General features: G+C 40.9%; 1 protein-coding gene across 1 annotated transcript in view; it reads right to left on the reverse strand.

The window, feature by feature from the left end:
• UBR4 (ubiquitin protein ligase E3 component n-recognin 4) overlaps positions 1–17,429 on the reverse strand; it is a gene marked incomplete at its 5' end in the record, with an annotated part of 57,006 nt that overhangs the window by 37,558 nt on the left and 2,019 nt on the right. The window contains 27 exons of the mRNA XM_029083669.1: positions 936–1,093; positions 1,968–2,195; positions 2,494–2,646; positions 3,271–3,429; positions 3,714–3,896; positions 3,998–4,168; positions 4,392–4,619; positions 5,127–5,274; positions 5,406–5,476; positions 6,092–6,283; positions 6,475–6,538; positions 6,897–7,085; positions 7,295–7,493; positions 7,685–7,785; positions 8,607–8,708; positions 9,741–9,950; positions 10,647–10,804; positions 10,928–11,025; positions 11,601–11,725; positions 12,364–12,593; positions 12,683–12,805; positions 13,027–13,209; positions 13,671–13,799; positions 14,412–14,491; positions 14,905–15,037; positions 15,640–15,922; positions 16,600–16,769. Coding sequence (XP_028939502.1) covers positions 936–1,093; positions 1,968–2,195; positions 2,494–2,646; positions 3,271–3,429; positions 3,714–3,896; positions 3,998–4,168; positions 4,392–4,619; positions 5,127–5,274; positions 5,406–5,476; positions 6,092–6,283; positions 6,475–6,538; positions 6,897–7,085; positions 7,295–7,493; positions 7,685–7,785; positions 8,607–8,708; positions 9,741–9,950; positions 10,647–10,804; positions 10,928–11,025; positions 11,601–11,725; positions 12,364–12,593; positions 12,683–12,805; positions 13,027–13,209; positions 13,671–13,799; positions 14,412–14,491; positions 14,905–15,037; positions 15,640–15,922; positions 16,600–16,769 — 4,268 coding nt within the window. The remainder of the gene's footprint in view (positions 1–935; positions 1,094–1,967; positions 2,196–2,493; positions 2,647–3,270; positions 3,430–3,713; positions 3,897–3,997; positions 4,169–4,391; positions 4,620–5,126; positions 5,275–5,405; positions 5,477–6,091; positions 6,284–6,474; positions 6,539–6,896; positions 7,086–7,294; positions 7,494–7,684; positions 7,786–8,606; positions 8,709–9,740; positions 9,951–10,646; positions 10,805–10,927; positions 11,026–11,600; positions 11,726–12,363; positions 12,594–12,682; positions 12,806–13,026; positions 13,210–13,670; positions 13,800–14,411; positions 14,492–14,904; positions 15,038–15,639; positions 15,923–16,599; positions 16,770–17,429) is intronic.

Below are 17,429 nucleotides of genomic sequence, written 5' to 3' on the forward strand. Positions count from 1 at the left end.
GGAAAGGAAGGAACATCAGTGTCTAGTTTACAGGTGAGAAACCCGAGCTGGCTGCTTGAATGGGCTGAAGGCATAAGCATCCCAATTCACAGCCCTGATCTCTACCCTGAAAACTCGAGGAAAGACACTTACTTACTAACATTTTATGCCCAAAACCAAGGAAGTAATTTTAAAATGGCTTTCAGTTATCTTTTTATCTGAATAGATGCACAGCCCCATGTTCCAACACAAGCAGTGGCACTAAGTAAGGGCCAATGCAGGAATCTGAGTGACTGCTCACTGGGAAAAAAAAAAAAGCTGCAAAAAGACTAAGCCAAACTCGACTAGGAGTAGGGAGCTCTTGGAATCTGACCCTCCTACAGAGCCTCCTCACGACATCAGCTTTGTGTCAGGCTACTGAAGAGCCTGTGGCCTAAATGCCCAGCTCTGGTTGTCAGAAGAGATGACAAAACAGCTTTTTTTTTCTTGCCACACTCACAGCATATGAGATTGGTTTCCCTCAAAGGAGCCTGCAAATAAGGCTTAATATGTACAATACACAAGGTCCACTGCAGTACTGGTGCCGAAAGGGAACAAAGGCTTCCTGCTCTGCAGCCTCCACGAGGGTGGGTAATCCCATCGGTTCCAGCTGCTGCACCAGTAGCCGCTCAGCACTGTGCAGCAAGGCTGCTCTGAAGCCACCTTTCTGCTGTGAAATCCCAGTGGGAATTAAAAATACATATGCATCCCACTGCTGAAACAGCCAGCTTTGGTTTCAAAGAATTCTACAATTAGGGCAGAAGCAATATGAAAAGTAGCAAGAAATCTTCAGTCAAAAAGGGATCTTCACCACAAGCTTTGGCCATTCAGAGCTGAGATGTTGAGAATAATCAGTCATATTTATTAATAATAAACAGAAATTTAAATTTCAGTGGAGCCTTCTACACAAGCCTCACCTCTTGATGTTAATTGGGAATAGTTGCTGCACTTCCAGATTGGCCCGGCTGATGGTGGCTGCAAAGGATTTGCCTTGACAGTAACTGAAGAACAACATCTGTAGCACATGGGAGTAATACACGGACACACCACCTCCTGCTACCTGGCCATTACTGTCCTGAAGGATCAGAGAGAAACAATGACATTTAAGATAAACACACATATCCTCCAAAACACTCTGGCAGGCTTTTCAATTTCTCATGATGGAATTATTCCAAAAGTCTGTTCCCTGCCCCCTCCCCACCAGTGAGAGAACACAGCCCTAAAAGACAATTTTCTAAGCTCAACTCCTCAGTGAACTCATCCATCAGATACTTCAAAGGCTTTTGAAGGGGATACTGAGATCTTGTTCCCACAGGCTGTAGGTAGAGCCCTCAGCTACTTCATCTGTGTGTTTGAATGCTGTATGACAACCTCACATGGAGCACTCCCCATGTTCCCAGCTCATAAAAGAGGTTTCCTGAGGGCCAACTTCTCATCTATTCCCTGTTTTGGAGCAGGCTGGTGTAAAAACACCGAGTGAAATGTGGACAGATTTTTTAAAAGTCACTCCCCCAAGACTCCAGAGCTGCTGTTGATCAGAAACAAAGGCTCACTCCACCTCTGCAGCCCCAGGAATGGTCAGTAACTTCATCCATTCTGGTTATTGCACCTTTGGAGTGCCATGCTCTAAGAACTGTGTGGTTCTGAAGTCATCTCCCTGCTGAGAAATCCTGCTGGGCATGACTTCAGAGTCAGCCATGGAAAACATGCTCCATTTTCTAGATGAAAGGATCAAGAGGTTTAATTTTCACCCCCATTCCCTTTCACTGCAAGGATATTTCTCTCTTTAGAGGAATGGCAAACTCATTGATCTAGATCAGGGAGCTTAAAAAGAGGAGAAAAAAAGGAAAAAAAAAGGAAAAGGAAACTTCTGTCTTACACTGTAAGGGAAAAAGAAAAGAGAGGAAGCCAGTGCAGCCCATGCTATAAGAAAGGGAAGTCACCGATACCTTGAGGTCCTCATGATTGACTTCAAGCACGTTGGTGACATAGAACGGTCCATGCTGGGCACTGCTCGCCTCTTCCATGAGCTGTGTATAGATGTACCCAGCAGAGGACATGATCACTATGATGTTCTTCCCCTCTTCGTTGAAGAGGAAAGTGACATCCCGGATTTTGGAACTCGGTAGAAGGAAATAGAAAGTTGGGCTCAAGGCATCTACCGAGAGATCGTAGATCTGTGGGAAGAATCAAGAAAATAGTTTCCTACTGCTACGATACAAAACAGTGCAAATGGATGAAAACTGAGACAAGGGAATGCCTACTAGATATTACAGTTCTTTTTTTTGCTCTTTAGTTTATTTGGTTTTGCTTTTTCTTACAACAACAGTAGCAAACACCACGAATTTGTATTTCTCATTTATTTCTAACTAAGAATATTATCACTTTATTCTACATGCTACTCCAGAGAGATCCAGATTCTAATGTCTGAAAGAAGACAATGACATATCATCAACAGCTTCTGATGGAACATACCTTCACAAAGTCTGCAGTCACAATAGCAAGCTCTGTTTGAGATCCTGGCAGCCACACAGCTTTAATGATGAAATTTCCAGTGGCTAGCTGGGGATGAAGTACCAAATGATCAGAGACTGATCCAGAGCTGCTGAATGTTAACACGTGGCAGTCCTAGAGTAATGGAAAAAAAATTGGTCATATGTTAGAACAAAATGTTCATAAACATTTCAAGCCAAGAACAGAGTTAAAAATCAGCATTCCTCTTAGTGCCAATAATGATTCACAGAGTAAGAATCTAAAATTTCTGTATCTAGGATGAATGACATAAAAGTTTGTAAATAAATAAATAAATAAACAATCCCAAACAAAACCACACAGAGTCTAGCTGTTTCTTAGCTAAATAACAGATTTGTGGATTCTGCATTGTGAAAGCTGAATCTAAATTTGGGAGAATACAAAAAAAAGAAGCCATGGCTATAAAACACCAGTTGTTACAGACTAGTTCTAACACACCAAGTTTCACATTACCAAACCTTGACTTCTCTTAAAGTAAAATTAGCCTAAATACAATAAGTAGTATTATTTTGAGGCACTGTATCATTTATTATATATTATATTATTCATACAGGTCCTGCTTCTTTTACTTCATGTATCTAGCAGGAAAGTGATCTATGAGCTAAAATTAGTGGCAGACCTCTGGAGCCAGCTCTGTGCTAGCTCTTGGGAGGAAAGAAATACAGCTGGTTTTGAGATGATGTTTCCAGCTGCCTAGAAAAGGGTTTGTAGGGCACTTACTTTGAGTCCACACACAGCTAGGTAGTCCTCCTTGCAGGGATTTCCAGTTAGGCTCAGTACAGTAAACGGAACAGGTGCGGACGCCAGGCGAGTAAGGGTCAGTTTTCTTTTGCTGGAATCTGCTTGTTTGAGCAATGCTGAGAGCTGAAGGACTGTAATCTGCAGAACAAAACGACCTTAGTTACCCAACTTCACAATCATGGGGGAAAAAGGAATTTCACTTTCACCTCTATGACTGTGTCCCTGCAGTTTTCACTGTTTCTGCTGCAAGAACTCTTTTTCTCTGAAGAATAAGAGGTTTTTCTAAGCTATGCAAGACTTTACAGAAGACCTAGATCTGGGGATAGGCAGCTCAAATGATATTCTGCTTGTTGTTCAGTGCTCTAAGGCTGTTTTCATTTTCTTTTATAATTCAACATTCTCTACAGAATTAGAGAACTCACCTTGCCCTTTTCGTGACTGACAGCCAGGTGCTGCCGTCGGCCGTGCGGGGATGACAGCACACACATGGCCACCCGCCTCAGCACGTGAGCGCTGATCAGCTGCCGGATGGTCTGGCCCTGGTCACCGCTGTAGTTCATGCGGACATTCTCAAAAGCACCTTCTTGAGAACCAAGAGTTGGGACCTGAGTCATTAGTAAAAGCACAAAAAAGTCTATCAGTGAAATTTCTCTGTTCAAAAGTGATCCCACCTATCCATAATCAAATCACTCCTTTAGTATCGTACCATCAACTGATCTGTCATTTCTACTGACTTGTCCAAAGTATGGAGCTCATTGAGAGCTTGCTGTGCACGACTGCTGCTCCCCATGGCTGAAGCTTGCTGGAAGTTTATCTGAATGGCATCCATCAGGAAATTCAGCATCTCCAGCACCAAAGGTGCAAAGGAGAAATTGGCCTATAAGGAACAGATGAGGCATGTGAAGCACAAGATGTTCCTGTTGGGATTCTTCACAAGAGCTGCATGTCAACAGGTTTTTAAAGCCTGACATCACTTTCATGAACACTCTTACCATAAAGAAGAGCATAAAAATCAAGCAGCTTGGCTGATAACCAACACAGTCTGCCTAAGATCCTCATCATAAACCATGTTCCTTTTAACAGTTAGCTGCTAATTATACCTGGGACTGCAACTCCTCTCGACAGCCCTCAACATTTCTACACAGGCTGCTCTTCTTGGGTTTTTCTTCGTCAGGGCCCTTCCCCTCGCTGATGGTGACCTTAGCTTTCTCTGCAGGAGAGGTGCTTGCATGTCGAATGACACTCTCAGGCACTCTGGGCTCGCTCTGGAAGGCAGATTCTTTCATGGTAGAGCTCATACCACTGCTGGGAGTTCTCTTCACCAAAGCCTGGGAATGACAGAGCAATGATGAAAGTCCAAACCAGATTCAATTTTACCACTGATGAAATGAATCTAGATTGCAATAGCAGCAATTCTCTTAGACCACAGTTTTAAAGAAATAACACAACAGTATCCCACGTGCCACTCTCCACTCAAGTGTAAGAGAAACTTGCATATTTAAGATAAAGTTACTTTGCTTGCTGGTGGTGGAAAACGTGGGAAAAGGTGGCATCTGACTGCTGTGCAGCTTAAGCTAGTTTTCAAATTCTGTACAGGTAAGGTCCATCCCAGTAGTCACTGGGACAGAGATTTGCTGATGTGCTTATTTCGTGCAAAAAATTAAATTAGCAAGCAAGCTGTGAATTGGGAAGGTTCACTGTAAAGTGAAAAACTTTGTTGAGGTGCTCTTACACACTCATATCACGATGTAATTTATGGCAGAGTAGAAATCTCTGCACAAGACCTTAAAAACTCAAAGAAATCGCAGCTTGTATTTGACGTGAAGACACTTTACCAGGCAACTGCCATCTTCCTTGGCTCCACAGTCACAGAAGAACGATCCGTATTTGGCATAAGAAATCTCATGATCCTTGTGACAAACTTTAGCGCAAACTGTGCAAACACCAACTCCATCAACCATCTTGCAAGTGTGACAGTGATACCTGCACAAAATAAGTCAGGTGAGATATAAAATAGAATGCCTCAGGAAGGCCCACAGACTGCGTCTGTTTCCTTCTCAATGGTCAGAAATAACGGGCTGAAATTCTGAACAGAAGTTCTGATAGATTCTTACCAATGTTGATTCATGAATTCTTTCTGTGTGATGGTGAAGGTACAGAGTTTATTACAAAGAGAATCTTCATCCTGTCAAGAAGAAAGTTGTTTTAGAAAAGGTGTTATAACTGCAGCTACGCTAAAGGCACGTGGTACAGAATGCCTTCCTCAGGCAATAAATGTGCATTTTAACAATAGCAAGTTTTAGCAGCACCTAGCTAAAAGAAGGCAGCTGGTATCAAACCACATGGAAAGAGGAGATGGTGACATTTTACCATGACAACTCCAAAGAGTGAATCAAGAAAAAGAAAGTAGTAACAAAAACAATATAATGGGATGAAGATTTTAAAGAAGGCATTAACAGCAGCTTTTTTTTTTCACCCAACAGCACTTAAAAGCCCAATTTAAGTTGCCTGTTGATATAACAGCTACTAACTGACAAACAGGCCAGTAAAAACAAACCCATCTTACTCCATTCCTTCATTTTTGTGTTCTAAAAAAACCAACTTTTAATTTTTGTTGACATCACAAAGACAAGACAGATACTCTCTTCCAGATCTGACAACTAGGGCTCTTAATTCAGTCTCACATTATGAATAAACAACAACAACAAAAACCTTATTTATAACCTGAGTAATTCTGATCTGGAAGCTGCAAAAATAAATCTTCACCACATTCGCAGCATTAACTGTGACTATGACCTACCGAATCTTCAGCTTGAGAGTCCTCCTCCTCCACTGCCAATTCTTCCACCCAGTCTGAATCCACCTCAATCGCCCGTTCCTCTCCGTCAACAGAAAGATGACTTGGTCCTTGGCCACTGGTCTGGCTCAGGGCATTAGTGACATCGGCCAGGTAAGAGACAATATGGCATGTACACTCCAGGATAGTCACATGCTATACAGCAGAGATGAATGAAAATGAGAGGCAATACTTAGTCTGCATAATAATTGCAATAAGGCAAGAAAATCTAATATCTCCCCTGACCAAATTGCTTTAAAACTCCCACTATACGACCAAAACAGGGCAGCTGACACAGTTCATGCCTGAGATTTATTCCTGCAAGTCAAGCAATAATCATGTCTTACCTTCCCTTGCATGACATTTGCATTCATTTTTTCTACCACATTCTTTTGAGACAGGTATTTCTTGCTGTAACACAAAAGAGTGGAGAAGGTCATTACAACCAGCAGTCTTTGGGAAGTATAAACTCAGTCCTCACCAATAGCTTCAAGCATTCAGTTTGCTTTAGATTAACAACAGGAAATGTATAAATGAAGTAATTAAACCACTGAGAGTGGAAAAGACAAAGAAAACACATGGTTGTTCTTAATGGAGAGGACACAGATCAGCCTCTTTAAGGCGCTTTATATTCCAAACAACAAGCAATAAACTAAAAAATAAGCGTTTATCTATCAGTAAACATGAACTTCTGTCCCTAAATTACCAGAGGGAAGGAAAAATAAAAATCAGTCTAAATGATGCAAATGAACAAACCCTGGGCTCTTACCATCTGCCTAGCCAATCGACAGCAGCACCATGAAGCTGGAGGTGTCCTGCACCTTGTCCTGCGCTTGCCAAAGTTGCCATCACAACCATCAGTTCAGGAAAGCCTGTGCCATCACCGTTGGCCAACATTTCTGTTGCCATTGGTATCAGAGTACTGAGCAGAACAGTGCACACGCCTTCTCCGACTTGGCTAATCAAAAAGAAGAAAGTTTCAGATGCAGGATTACATCATCAACAAGGGCAGCGACACAGCAATGCCTTCAGGGCCAACAGCCATGTCCCATGACTTCATTTGAAAGCTGACAAGAAGAAGCCATCAGCAACTCACAAATAATATGCACATCTAGAGAACAAAAGAAATGACCAGCACGCAAAAGAAATGACAAAGGCTGTACTTACCTGTTTTCCCGAACAATGTAAGTTGTCAAGAGTTGCAGCAGCTGCCTGTTCTCTTGCACGATATCCAGTTGATCTGAATCTTTGGGTGGGGACATGGTCATCCTGGTTAACCAGGCCTGGAGACGAACAGGCTCCACACAAGCCAGCTGAGCCAAAGAGCCGCAAAGTCTCAACAGGCTGGGGTTGGGACTCTTCTCAGCTGGTGGAGAAAATCACTAGTGAGCGACAGACGCTACAATGAACCTGTTTGAAGATGCTTTGCCATTAAAAGTGTGAAGCTGGCACTCCACTTCCTTTTACAGCTTTTCTTTCAAGCATCTTCATATCCCAGTCTAATACAAGAACAGTATAAGCTGGACAAATGCAGGACAGAAGAGATTCAGCACTTACTTAGCTGGAAGAGCTTGGTGAAGAATTTCAGCACCCTGTTACAGAACTTGGCTGAGAGGTTTTCATTGGCTGTTGCCATCATGATCTGGACCAGTTCCCCACTACACGGAGAGGGGAAATTCAGTCAGTTTTATAAAAGACAACCCATTCCCTCTTTTTCACTTGCACTTAGTTATATCTGCCCTCATGTTTAAGATTGGCAATAGTTTGTATTAACGCTGCTCAGCAGCCAAGCCACTGAAATTACTTTCAGACAAACAGTAAAATCTGAGCTCAGACCAAAACTTGCAAATCTCATGAGCTCCGAAGTAGCACATCAGTATTCTCCACATATCAACTCACAAAAGGGTCTGTATTTGTTTCCAAACCAAAATTCAATACTTCCTTGCCTATTTTTTCCCTTCCATGTTAACAAAGACTGCTTCAATTTTGAATTGTTGAACAAGAGCAAAGCCAGACAACAGTCAGCTTTCTAATAAAGAAAAATGTTCCTTCAGTTCACCCTCACCTCTCTTCAGAACACTGTTGTTGTGCTACGCTGTTTCCATCACAATTTGTCTTCATAATTCTAACACCTCACCTCCACCTTTAAAATTATGAACGTATTGCCCTGAGGAACCCCTGAGAGAAACTGGGATTATGCAACTGCCTTATAGATCAGCATCTCTCAAGACCTCCTTATCGTGCCTTTGACAAAACAATAATCTTGCAAGATTCCCCACTGATGATCACTATGAGAACTCGATGAATATTTTATTTGGAGTGATCTAGGTCCTCTCCCACACAGAGTATCGTATCCTTACAGGGCTCTGTCTTTTCCTGAGCAATGGCATTAACATCACTTAGGTGTTGACAGTGACAAACTAAGAGAAAAAGGAAGAGAAATGAAGTCCTTGGGCTACAACTTTCAGGATAACTTCACCTTTCTGAGAAGAATTCCTCCATGGCTTTTCGGGCCTGGCTGCTCTCCAGCTGTTTCTCCAGATGCTGCAAACATTCCTCCAAGATGGACTCATCCAGGCCACTGAGGATCAAAGATGCATATTAATTAAGAATATATAAAAGCAATTTCAACAATTCCAAGAGGCAAGAAGTGATCAATTTTACTAATACAATTCTAATAAGCTTTCCACTAACTGAAAGCGGCTCTCCTTCCAAGAGACAGGAGAAAAACAATTGACAAACAAACATAAACACCAACAAATCCACCAAACATTCAGGAAAAAAAGAAAATAAAAGCTCATTAAAAAGCTCATGGTGCTGTAGGTGTTACACAGTCAGAAACCAAAAATAATCTAGGCCTTTCAGACACCTCACAGTACAAATTTCTCTAAATGGCTGCTCTTTTTACACTTTAAGTCTTTTTTAGTGTTACTCCTCCTCATTCTCTCCCGTGCTCATCCCCACTCCATAACGCATCCTGCAAGTAAAATCCAATTACATTTACACTCTCTACCAGAAGGTGCAGTAGATCTCCCTCTGAATACCTTCCACCCAGAGAGGATCAGTGTTAAAAAGATGCAATGTCATCATCCTTAATGGTTTTATGTTTCAGATGAGTAGAATCAACATCTGCACATCAAGCTTATTCCCTTTATAGGCAGAGCGAGTAAGGGGTGGGAAGCACAGATCCAGCTAGTTTGCTATGATAAAGCAGGGATTAGCCAACCTTACAAACAGCAAGAACAGAGACAAAGGAATATAAAGCAAGCTAGGTCGGTATCTTCAGCTTTGATTTCGTGCTTGTATTTACATAATTTTCTATTTGCTTAAATACAAAAGTATCCAGATATATACACGCTCCAAACCGAGTTATAAGAGATGATTAAAATCCACTCTGCCTGAATGGCAGTGCTGAAAATTCTGGTAACATGAATAAGTATCTTGTGTTTTCAGTCTGCAAGGATGCTACAAGTATAGAAAGTCTTCAACAGATAAAAATAAGCTGATTTTTCTCCTGTTGTGCTGTTCAAGAAGCGACATATTTAAATATACTGTAGTAATTCTTTGTATGCAGCTTTGCAGGAAGAGAACTGTAAGCCACACAGCCTGTTACCTGTTTGGATCAGAGTGATGGGCCAGTATGTTATAGCATCCCGTGATCAATTTCTCATAAACACGTGCCAGGAATTCATCTGATTCTGCAGGGCCCAAGATCCTTTCTAGGGAGTTGCTGCTTATTTCTGCCACACTCTCTGTGCTGGTCTCCAAAAGGAGGGGCAATAGGGAATGAATCACCTGTGGTGGGTTCAAATCATCTGACCAGCTTGAAAAGAAAAGCAAACAAGTTAATTTTCTGTGTGATGTATCAGAGAACATCCTGACTTGATAAATCAGAAGTCACACAAGTAAGGCACAAGTCTGGATGGAAGTCAGTGATAAAAACCCTTTTTAGAAAGCCAGGATGAATACACTGTCCCAGCCTTTTATCCCCTCAGAAAAACTGTTCCTATTTGGAAAATGCTACAGTTACTTTTGCATATATAGAGCTACAACATTCTCCTAGATACACTATTGCATAGTATGACTTTTGGACTTCTTTGCAGTGTCAACAACTATGTTTTTGTTTTAGAATACCTTAGAATAAGTCCCTGGAAAAAAAAATATTTCATTTCACTTTTTCCTTATGCTTTGAAAACATCACAAAAGTGAATGGTAACAAAATACAAATGAAAGAATTAGATCTAGATTGTCTCAGTTTATACCCCAGTTTCTTCAAGATGTTATTGGTCAAAAAGGACTAAAGGTTTCTCTCCGGGAGCCTGACTTTTAGAGATATTAGATCAAGACAGAAAGGCTGTCTTTCATTCATTTATAACTTAGAACTGTGAACTGAAAATAACTGTTAAAAGCTTAGTTCAAAATACAACACCAGTTCACGGAGTGTTTCTGAAGAAAGCAGACATTCAGGAGAGCAGACAGGTCTATAGAGCAAGAATGTAATATAAAAAACATCACTTACACAATGAGATCCCCGGTGAGTCTAACCAGGGAGAGAAGGGTGTGTTTTAGGGAAGCTGCAAGAGGTAGACTTTGGCTGCAGAGAGTACCAAGGTGGGCAGCCTGAACTGCACTGATGTAGCTTTCGGCGGGGATCGTGTCATTCGCAAAGGCGTTGCGCTAAAGATGGAGAAACACACACACAAAAATGAGAACCATTTAACAGGAAGACACACTGCCTGCTGTTCCCAGCAATTTATAGAGTTAAGATCAGACCAGATCAATCCACGAGGCTGGACTCACCCATGAGCCAATGTTTGGAAATTCATTTGTATGAATGTTGTTCCAGGACTCGCATAAACTCTGCACAGCTGATGGCAAGTTCTGAACAAGTGTTGGACCTGCAATTAATACAGGATCTTAAGTTATTGAGTGATTTCATAGGCCCTATTGAAAACCAGAATGTGTCCACAACACTGTTTAAAGCTAGATCATTTGATTAAGACATAACTGTAGCTAAGTGCAGGTGTAATTCTACTGAGGGCTAGTTTCATGCTTTTCTACAAGTCAAAATTATCCCTGAAGATTAAAAGAGCTTCCCAGCTTCTTTCACTTTATTAAAACAGGAAACACAGCAAAAATACTAATTTGCAGCAGTCCTCAGCATACCAACATTTCATAACTCTCCTTACTATGCCATGCCACTGGAGTACCAACATGGTCATAAAAGAAAGCACTTCAATAAGCCAGATAAGCCCACAAGACAGTCAGTTCCTCTTTCAAGGTTTGCCCAACTTTTTCAGTTGTTAGGATACTAAAAGAAAAAGACTTGCCAGTCTCCTGTTGCTGCCAGGATAATTAACAAAGTGGTTGAGAACACATTAGCCAGCACACAGCTTTGAGATTGAATGTTGGCAGCACTGTAGAAAGCTTCGCCCACAGAAAGAAGGAGATGTGAACTATGCAGGACCCTCACCTAGAGTATTAGACTTGCAACGGCTGGATCCAATGGCCAGGACAGCAGCATAACCTTGCAGTTTCTCTTCAGAGGGTTTGTTCTCAGTGGAACCCTCTTCAGAGAGGCTCCGCAGCAAGTAAGATCTGCGTTCACGATGGAAAGGATTCATTTCAGAAAACAGCTCTGCATTTCAGAACTAAGTGTGTCAACACAGTGACAGATAAGAAAGTAAATTTCTGAAGTTCTGCCCCATACTTGGTGTTATACCACTAAGAGAATTCTGGGCTTTTATCTCTAAGCTGCTTACCAGGAAAAACACCCACTCAAAAGAAAAAGCTGATTTACTTTTGCTTTCTTCTACATAGGTTCTAATGAGAGTTTAGAAGACTTCAGACTCTTAAAGTAAGAATTAAACCCTCTTCTTTCTTGATCATCTGACAGTCTCAATATTATCTCAGTGAAATAACCTTAAGTAGCGCTATCTTAGAGAGTGGTAAGAGGAGGTTTCATCTTTGCAAGAAAGCCTTGAGAGATCAGACAAGAAGGCTGCTTTAGAAACAACAGATTCACATATATAGCTTGAGAAGCTACTGACTATTCCTCTTTTAAAACAATGGCCACTCTAGAGGATCTAAGTTAGAGTAATTATAGTGGAGTATTTTTTTTAAAAAAAGGCACCTACCTCTAAGAAAACAACAAACAGAATGAAGAAAAAGAAAGGCAAAGAAAGCCCAATGCACAGAAAAAAATGTATTTCTACTAGCAAGCCTAAGGACTGTACCTGGTAAATGTAGCATAAGTGTCAATAAGCTGTAGCGTAGCAGGCAGGAGGTTCTTGGTTATCTCGGAAGACTTGTGTGGATCAGTTTCTGCAGCTAACTTGGAAAAGTGCTCATCTAGAGAAACCTGAATCTTGGAAATTGCAGCATCAAGGGTGTAAATGGATTGTAAACTGGGAACTTCGTGCAGTTGGAGAATAGTTGTGCAATCAACACCACAGAAAGAAGATATCTTAAAATAGAAAGGGATGGAACAGTAAGTGCAAATCATTCCACAAAAATAGAAGCTCCATTCACATAACTGCATTCCCATCACCTTACCTGTCGAGCAAAGTATTCCTCTGCTATTTCCACATCATACTTCACTGAGCTGCACTTGCTGGAGGCCAATTCAATGAGAGAAGCAGCATGGTCAGCTTTCATGCCCTGTTTGGTGAGGTGATCCTATAGATGCCCCCCCAGAAAAAAAGACCTGTCACACTTTGAAAGTGCTCTGTAATTAACCACTGCTAATTACCAGGCTTGAAAACACAGACACAAGTTCTCATTTCTCACCACCATGCCCACACAACAAATCCCACGTGCAGTCAGCACGGAAGAACAAGAGACTGACGTTCTTACTGTCAGCAACGTTACAAAACACCCTGATAAAGATGAGGCTGTACCTTGATCCACGTGACATAAGATGCAATTCGCAGACGGGAAGACCAGCGCAACGTGTGTAAAATGTCACATTCACTCATCTCTGGTGTGTTCATGGCCAACTGATTCATGTAGTTTTTGGATGGAGGCAGAATCCCCAGTATCCGCCACAGTATCAGGAAGTAGTACTGAAGTGCACAGGCTTCCTAAACAAAAGTGCAGTTGGACAAATTAAGAAAGATTGCAGTTTCAATTATTACAGCTACTGAAATTACTCCTTAGAGATTCTAGACTCCTGCAGATGTGCCAAATCAGATGAACACATACTGGACTGAGTTTCTGTCACATTATACAATAAATTATGCAACAAAGAGGAGTGAGAAAAGAAAAAGGAAAGATTACACAATTTTTTTCTGCTTCACCATATTCTACCTGTACCTCCTAGAATTACCAGGGACATACAGCAAGTCTAAAATACGTTATGAATTAAAAACTCGTAAGAGATGTACTACCACCATAAACACTACCATCAGCTGTGGGATTTTTAAGTTCCCCATTACTCCAACCACTGTCAAGAATATTTTGGTTAAATCATTTCCTTGAAAAAACTAAGTTTGAAAACTTGTTATTCCTCAACACAGCCAACATTACAGCAACACAGTCTTACCAGTGCAGTGACATTTTTGTTCTCTTTCCTCCTGAGTGTATCAAACTGTGACCCAGCTGCAAGTAACGAAGTCAGGGCTGTGTAAAGCTCATCATACTTCATAGTCCTAGAGAAAAGGACCTCACAAACCTGCAGGAGATGACAAGTCAGGATCATTGCTTTGCAAATTGCACAGCTCTGCATTTATATACAGCCAAGTTCTTCTCTTAAGTATTCAGAATATCCACAGACCAAAACTATGCAAAGTAAAACTTTGGGAAGTCAGTTCTGTTGGGAGTTTCTCTCCCCAGTCAGAGTACCAGTGAACTGGTTCTAAAGGGAGCGTGCATGAAGCAAGCCCATAACCCTTGATGACAACAAATTTAGTAAGGAAACAAAACCCAGGAAGAACATGAATCAAAATGATGAGAAAGCAACTCTAATGCCAGGTACTGTAGCATTGAAAAGCAAGTGTGGATGTGATAGGGCTCTCTGTCAGAGCACACATATTGGAATCACAAGCATTACTACAAGTAGCCCAACATATCTTCATAGATTTTGCATACTGACCTCCCTGACATGTAACTGGGCAGAAAAAGCAATCACATATTATTTTATTCAGCCACTATTCTTATCTCCACTGAGTGAAATATTTCTGCTCTAGCTGCTTCATCAAGTCTTTCCTTCTTTTCCCTGGCACTTGTCAAATTAAAATGGCCCTCAAGGCTTACAGAAAGGTCTCTCAAACAGAAATCACAATACCATGCTATCTAGACGGTTCAGATCATCCTCAGAAGCTTCTGGAGATAGGATGCAGTAGAATCTGGGCTGTGGAGTTGCATCTGGAATGTGAGGAGAGAAAATAATGTTTAAAGTGACAGTTTTAATTAGGCAGTATACTTCCCTCCACCATCCCCAAAACCTTTCACATTTTAAGATTAATATCAGATTCTACTAAGCCAGCTCCATGACACGTTAGAAACGCTTTTAACCTATGGTATGTGCAGCCAAGGTTTTCCTACTCATCTAATCCTAGCATAATAAATACACACTTATTTTTAATTACTTGTAGCTTACTCCTAGGTGACAATAATTTTGTTTAATACAACTTTTCTTGCATTACATGCATTTTTAAACTATTGTAACTATGGACATTAAAGGTAGGAAAAGCTACCCACCATGGCAGGGGAAGGGTTCTCATTTATTTGTAAAAGCAAATCTCGGAATAAAACATTCCTTACATTTTCTTTCTTACCTGAGGAACAATGTTTGGTCCAGTTTTCTTCCACTTCTTTAAACCCATGATAAAGTGGGACAGATGTTCGTCTGCTACTGTCCTGGGATCCACTCACCCAGCCAATGGGTGGTGTCAGCAAATTATATTGTACCTAAGTTAAAAAAAAACAACCAAATAAAAAAATCTCACATGGTATCTTTGTCATTAAGGGGCAGGGAAAATACCAGCACTACCATCACCAAGAGAAAGAGAGACATAAAATACAAACAATCCTGTTGCTAAAAATGAAATCATTCCCAGCTTCTGAGGGAAGCCCTGGACTCTATCTGATTACTTTTATTCTGGAGTGAGCAGTTTGAATTGACAGTCAAGCTTTCAAGCATCCCATTCTAGTATCCCATTAATGAGAACAGCGCCCAGAATCTCAACGGTGACAAGCTAAAGCAAGGAAATGGCACACAAGGTATTTTTGAAATGGTACCTAAATACCCAAACACTCAAGATTTTGAAAGATAAGACATTCATCTTGTCTTCAAAAGGATTTACTAGGACAGTAGTTACGCCAGAAATTTACACTTAAACTGAACCTGCTGCTAGGAATCAGCAATCGTAGTTAATCATGCATTGTAACTCCAGAGGCTGGTAACAACATCAGAACTGATCTACTCACAAAAGTTGTGAAGACAGCACAACACACCAAATGATTGCCTGGGTAACCAATTAAATATCCAGAACATGATCTCAAAATCTTACCTGTTCAAACAGGTACACGGGGGCTTTGGAATACTGATGCAGCAGGTAGTCAAACACCAAGAGTAGACGTGCCACGATAAGTGGTACAGAACACTGCTGAGTATCCATGTTCACTGTCAGCTCCACAATGGTCTGGATACAGAGCATCATGATAGATCTGCGGCCCCTCTCAGAGAAATTGTGAAAAATAAGCAGCAGCAGCTGGAGATGTTCAACATTCAGATCTTCTGTGTCACTGGGAAGAGTCCCCTGCAAGGCATTTTGCTTCAGTGTGCCCACAAACCTGACAGTAAGAGAGGAAGTTTATGAAGTTTATTTTTCTCCTTGCTTAGATCCCTCTTTAAAATCTCTTTAACTAGAGGTTAGAGAAACATTTTCATCATTATATTTTTCTGCTTATTTTTCTAATACTGACAATTTCACAAATTATTCACTGGGCTATATACTGGAATGACACTATGCAAACAGTAAAACCTACATAAATTCAATTAGCTAAAAATACATTTGATGGAAAATATGAACAATCATTCAAAGGGAGAAAGAGATGCAAACTTGTTCCCACAGGAAAGGCTGTCCACTGCAGCTTTAAGTCAGCTAAACCCCATCAGATATGTTCACATTCAGGTAATGGCACAGAGAGGAAAAATTTTGGCACCATCATAACAGAACCTACCAGAAACCTGCTGAAATAAACATCAGCCTTCCCCTTTTCAAACCAGCATTGCTGGAAGTAATTCAGCCTCCACCCACTTAAATCCTGATTCTAGGTTTCATTCCTGATGCTCTAAGTGAAAGACTCCAGCAATATAGAAGACTGACCCTCTGCTCCTCCAAGCATCACACACCATCACTGCTCAGAGAACACAAACTTGTTATGCTGGTCCCAGAGAATTTTCACTTGATAGGAAATGAGAGAGGTGAGAGATGACTGACTTACAGCTTATCATAAAATTCTCTCACCTTTCCCAAACTTTAAGGCATTCTGGAACGTCCGGATCTCCCTGGGCAGTGGCTTTATGCTGCCAAATCAGGAGAAGTCGTGAGAGCACCGACAAACTTTGAGGATGGATGTAGAGAGGCCACGGACCTTCAGAAAAAGGGGCGATTCCCAGCTGCTGAAGAAGTGTGTTCTGGAACAAAACAGAGACTTGTTGCAAAAAAAGGCAAGTGCTGTCTGATGCTTTAGTTAAAAGCATGATCTGAACATACAGATGACAATAAACATCAGGGATCTTAGAGCTTGCACGGATTCACACAGCAGTATCTCTCCTATCTCAAATATATAGCGTAGCTACTGAGGGACACTTACACTGTCACTTTGCCACCTAAAACACAACAAAATTTCAACTTCAAAGTGAATGTAGAAAAAACAGCATTTATGAGCTCTACTCACTGCACTATCACAGGAGGAGAGATTACATTACTATGTCCAGTATCTAAGAATTTGGAAGAAGACCCCTTTGACTGATCACAGTTATGCTTGCTTCTTTTAAAATATAGTAAAAAGTCAGATTTCTAGAAAGTCTAACTGCTTAAAAAAAAAAAAAAATCAGAATATTTTAAATACAATAAAAAACAGTCAACAAAAAGTATAGGGATTGAATTCACTGATTGTTAAGCAGATTTATAACCTCTACTTATGGTGTTAAGTCGGGTCAGCTCATGACCTAGCAGAGAAATCTAGAGGCTCCAAAGTTAGCACACAAAAGCAAAAGGATTAAATTGATTCTCTCCTGAGAGAATTCCAAGGCCTTTTGGCATCAGTCCTGATAGCAAAGCAAATCTGCAGG

The sequence above is a fragment of the Antrostomus carolinensis genome, unplaced genomic scaffold (genome assembly GCF_000700745.2).
Source record: "Antrostomus carolinensis isolate BGI_N321 unplaced genomic scaffold, ASM70074v2 scaffold13792, whole genome shotgun sequence".
Lineage (NCBI taxonomy): Eukaryota > Metazoa > Chordata > Aves > Caprimulgiformes > Caprimulgidae > Antrostomus > Antrostomus carolinensis.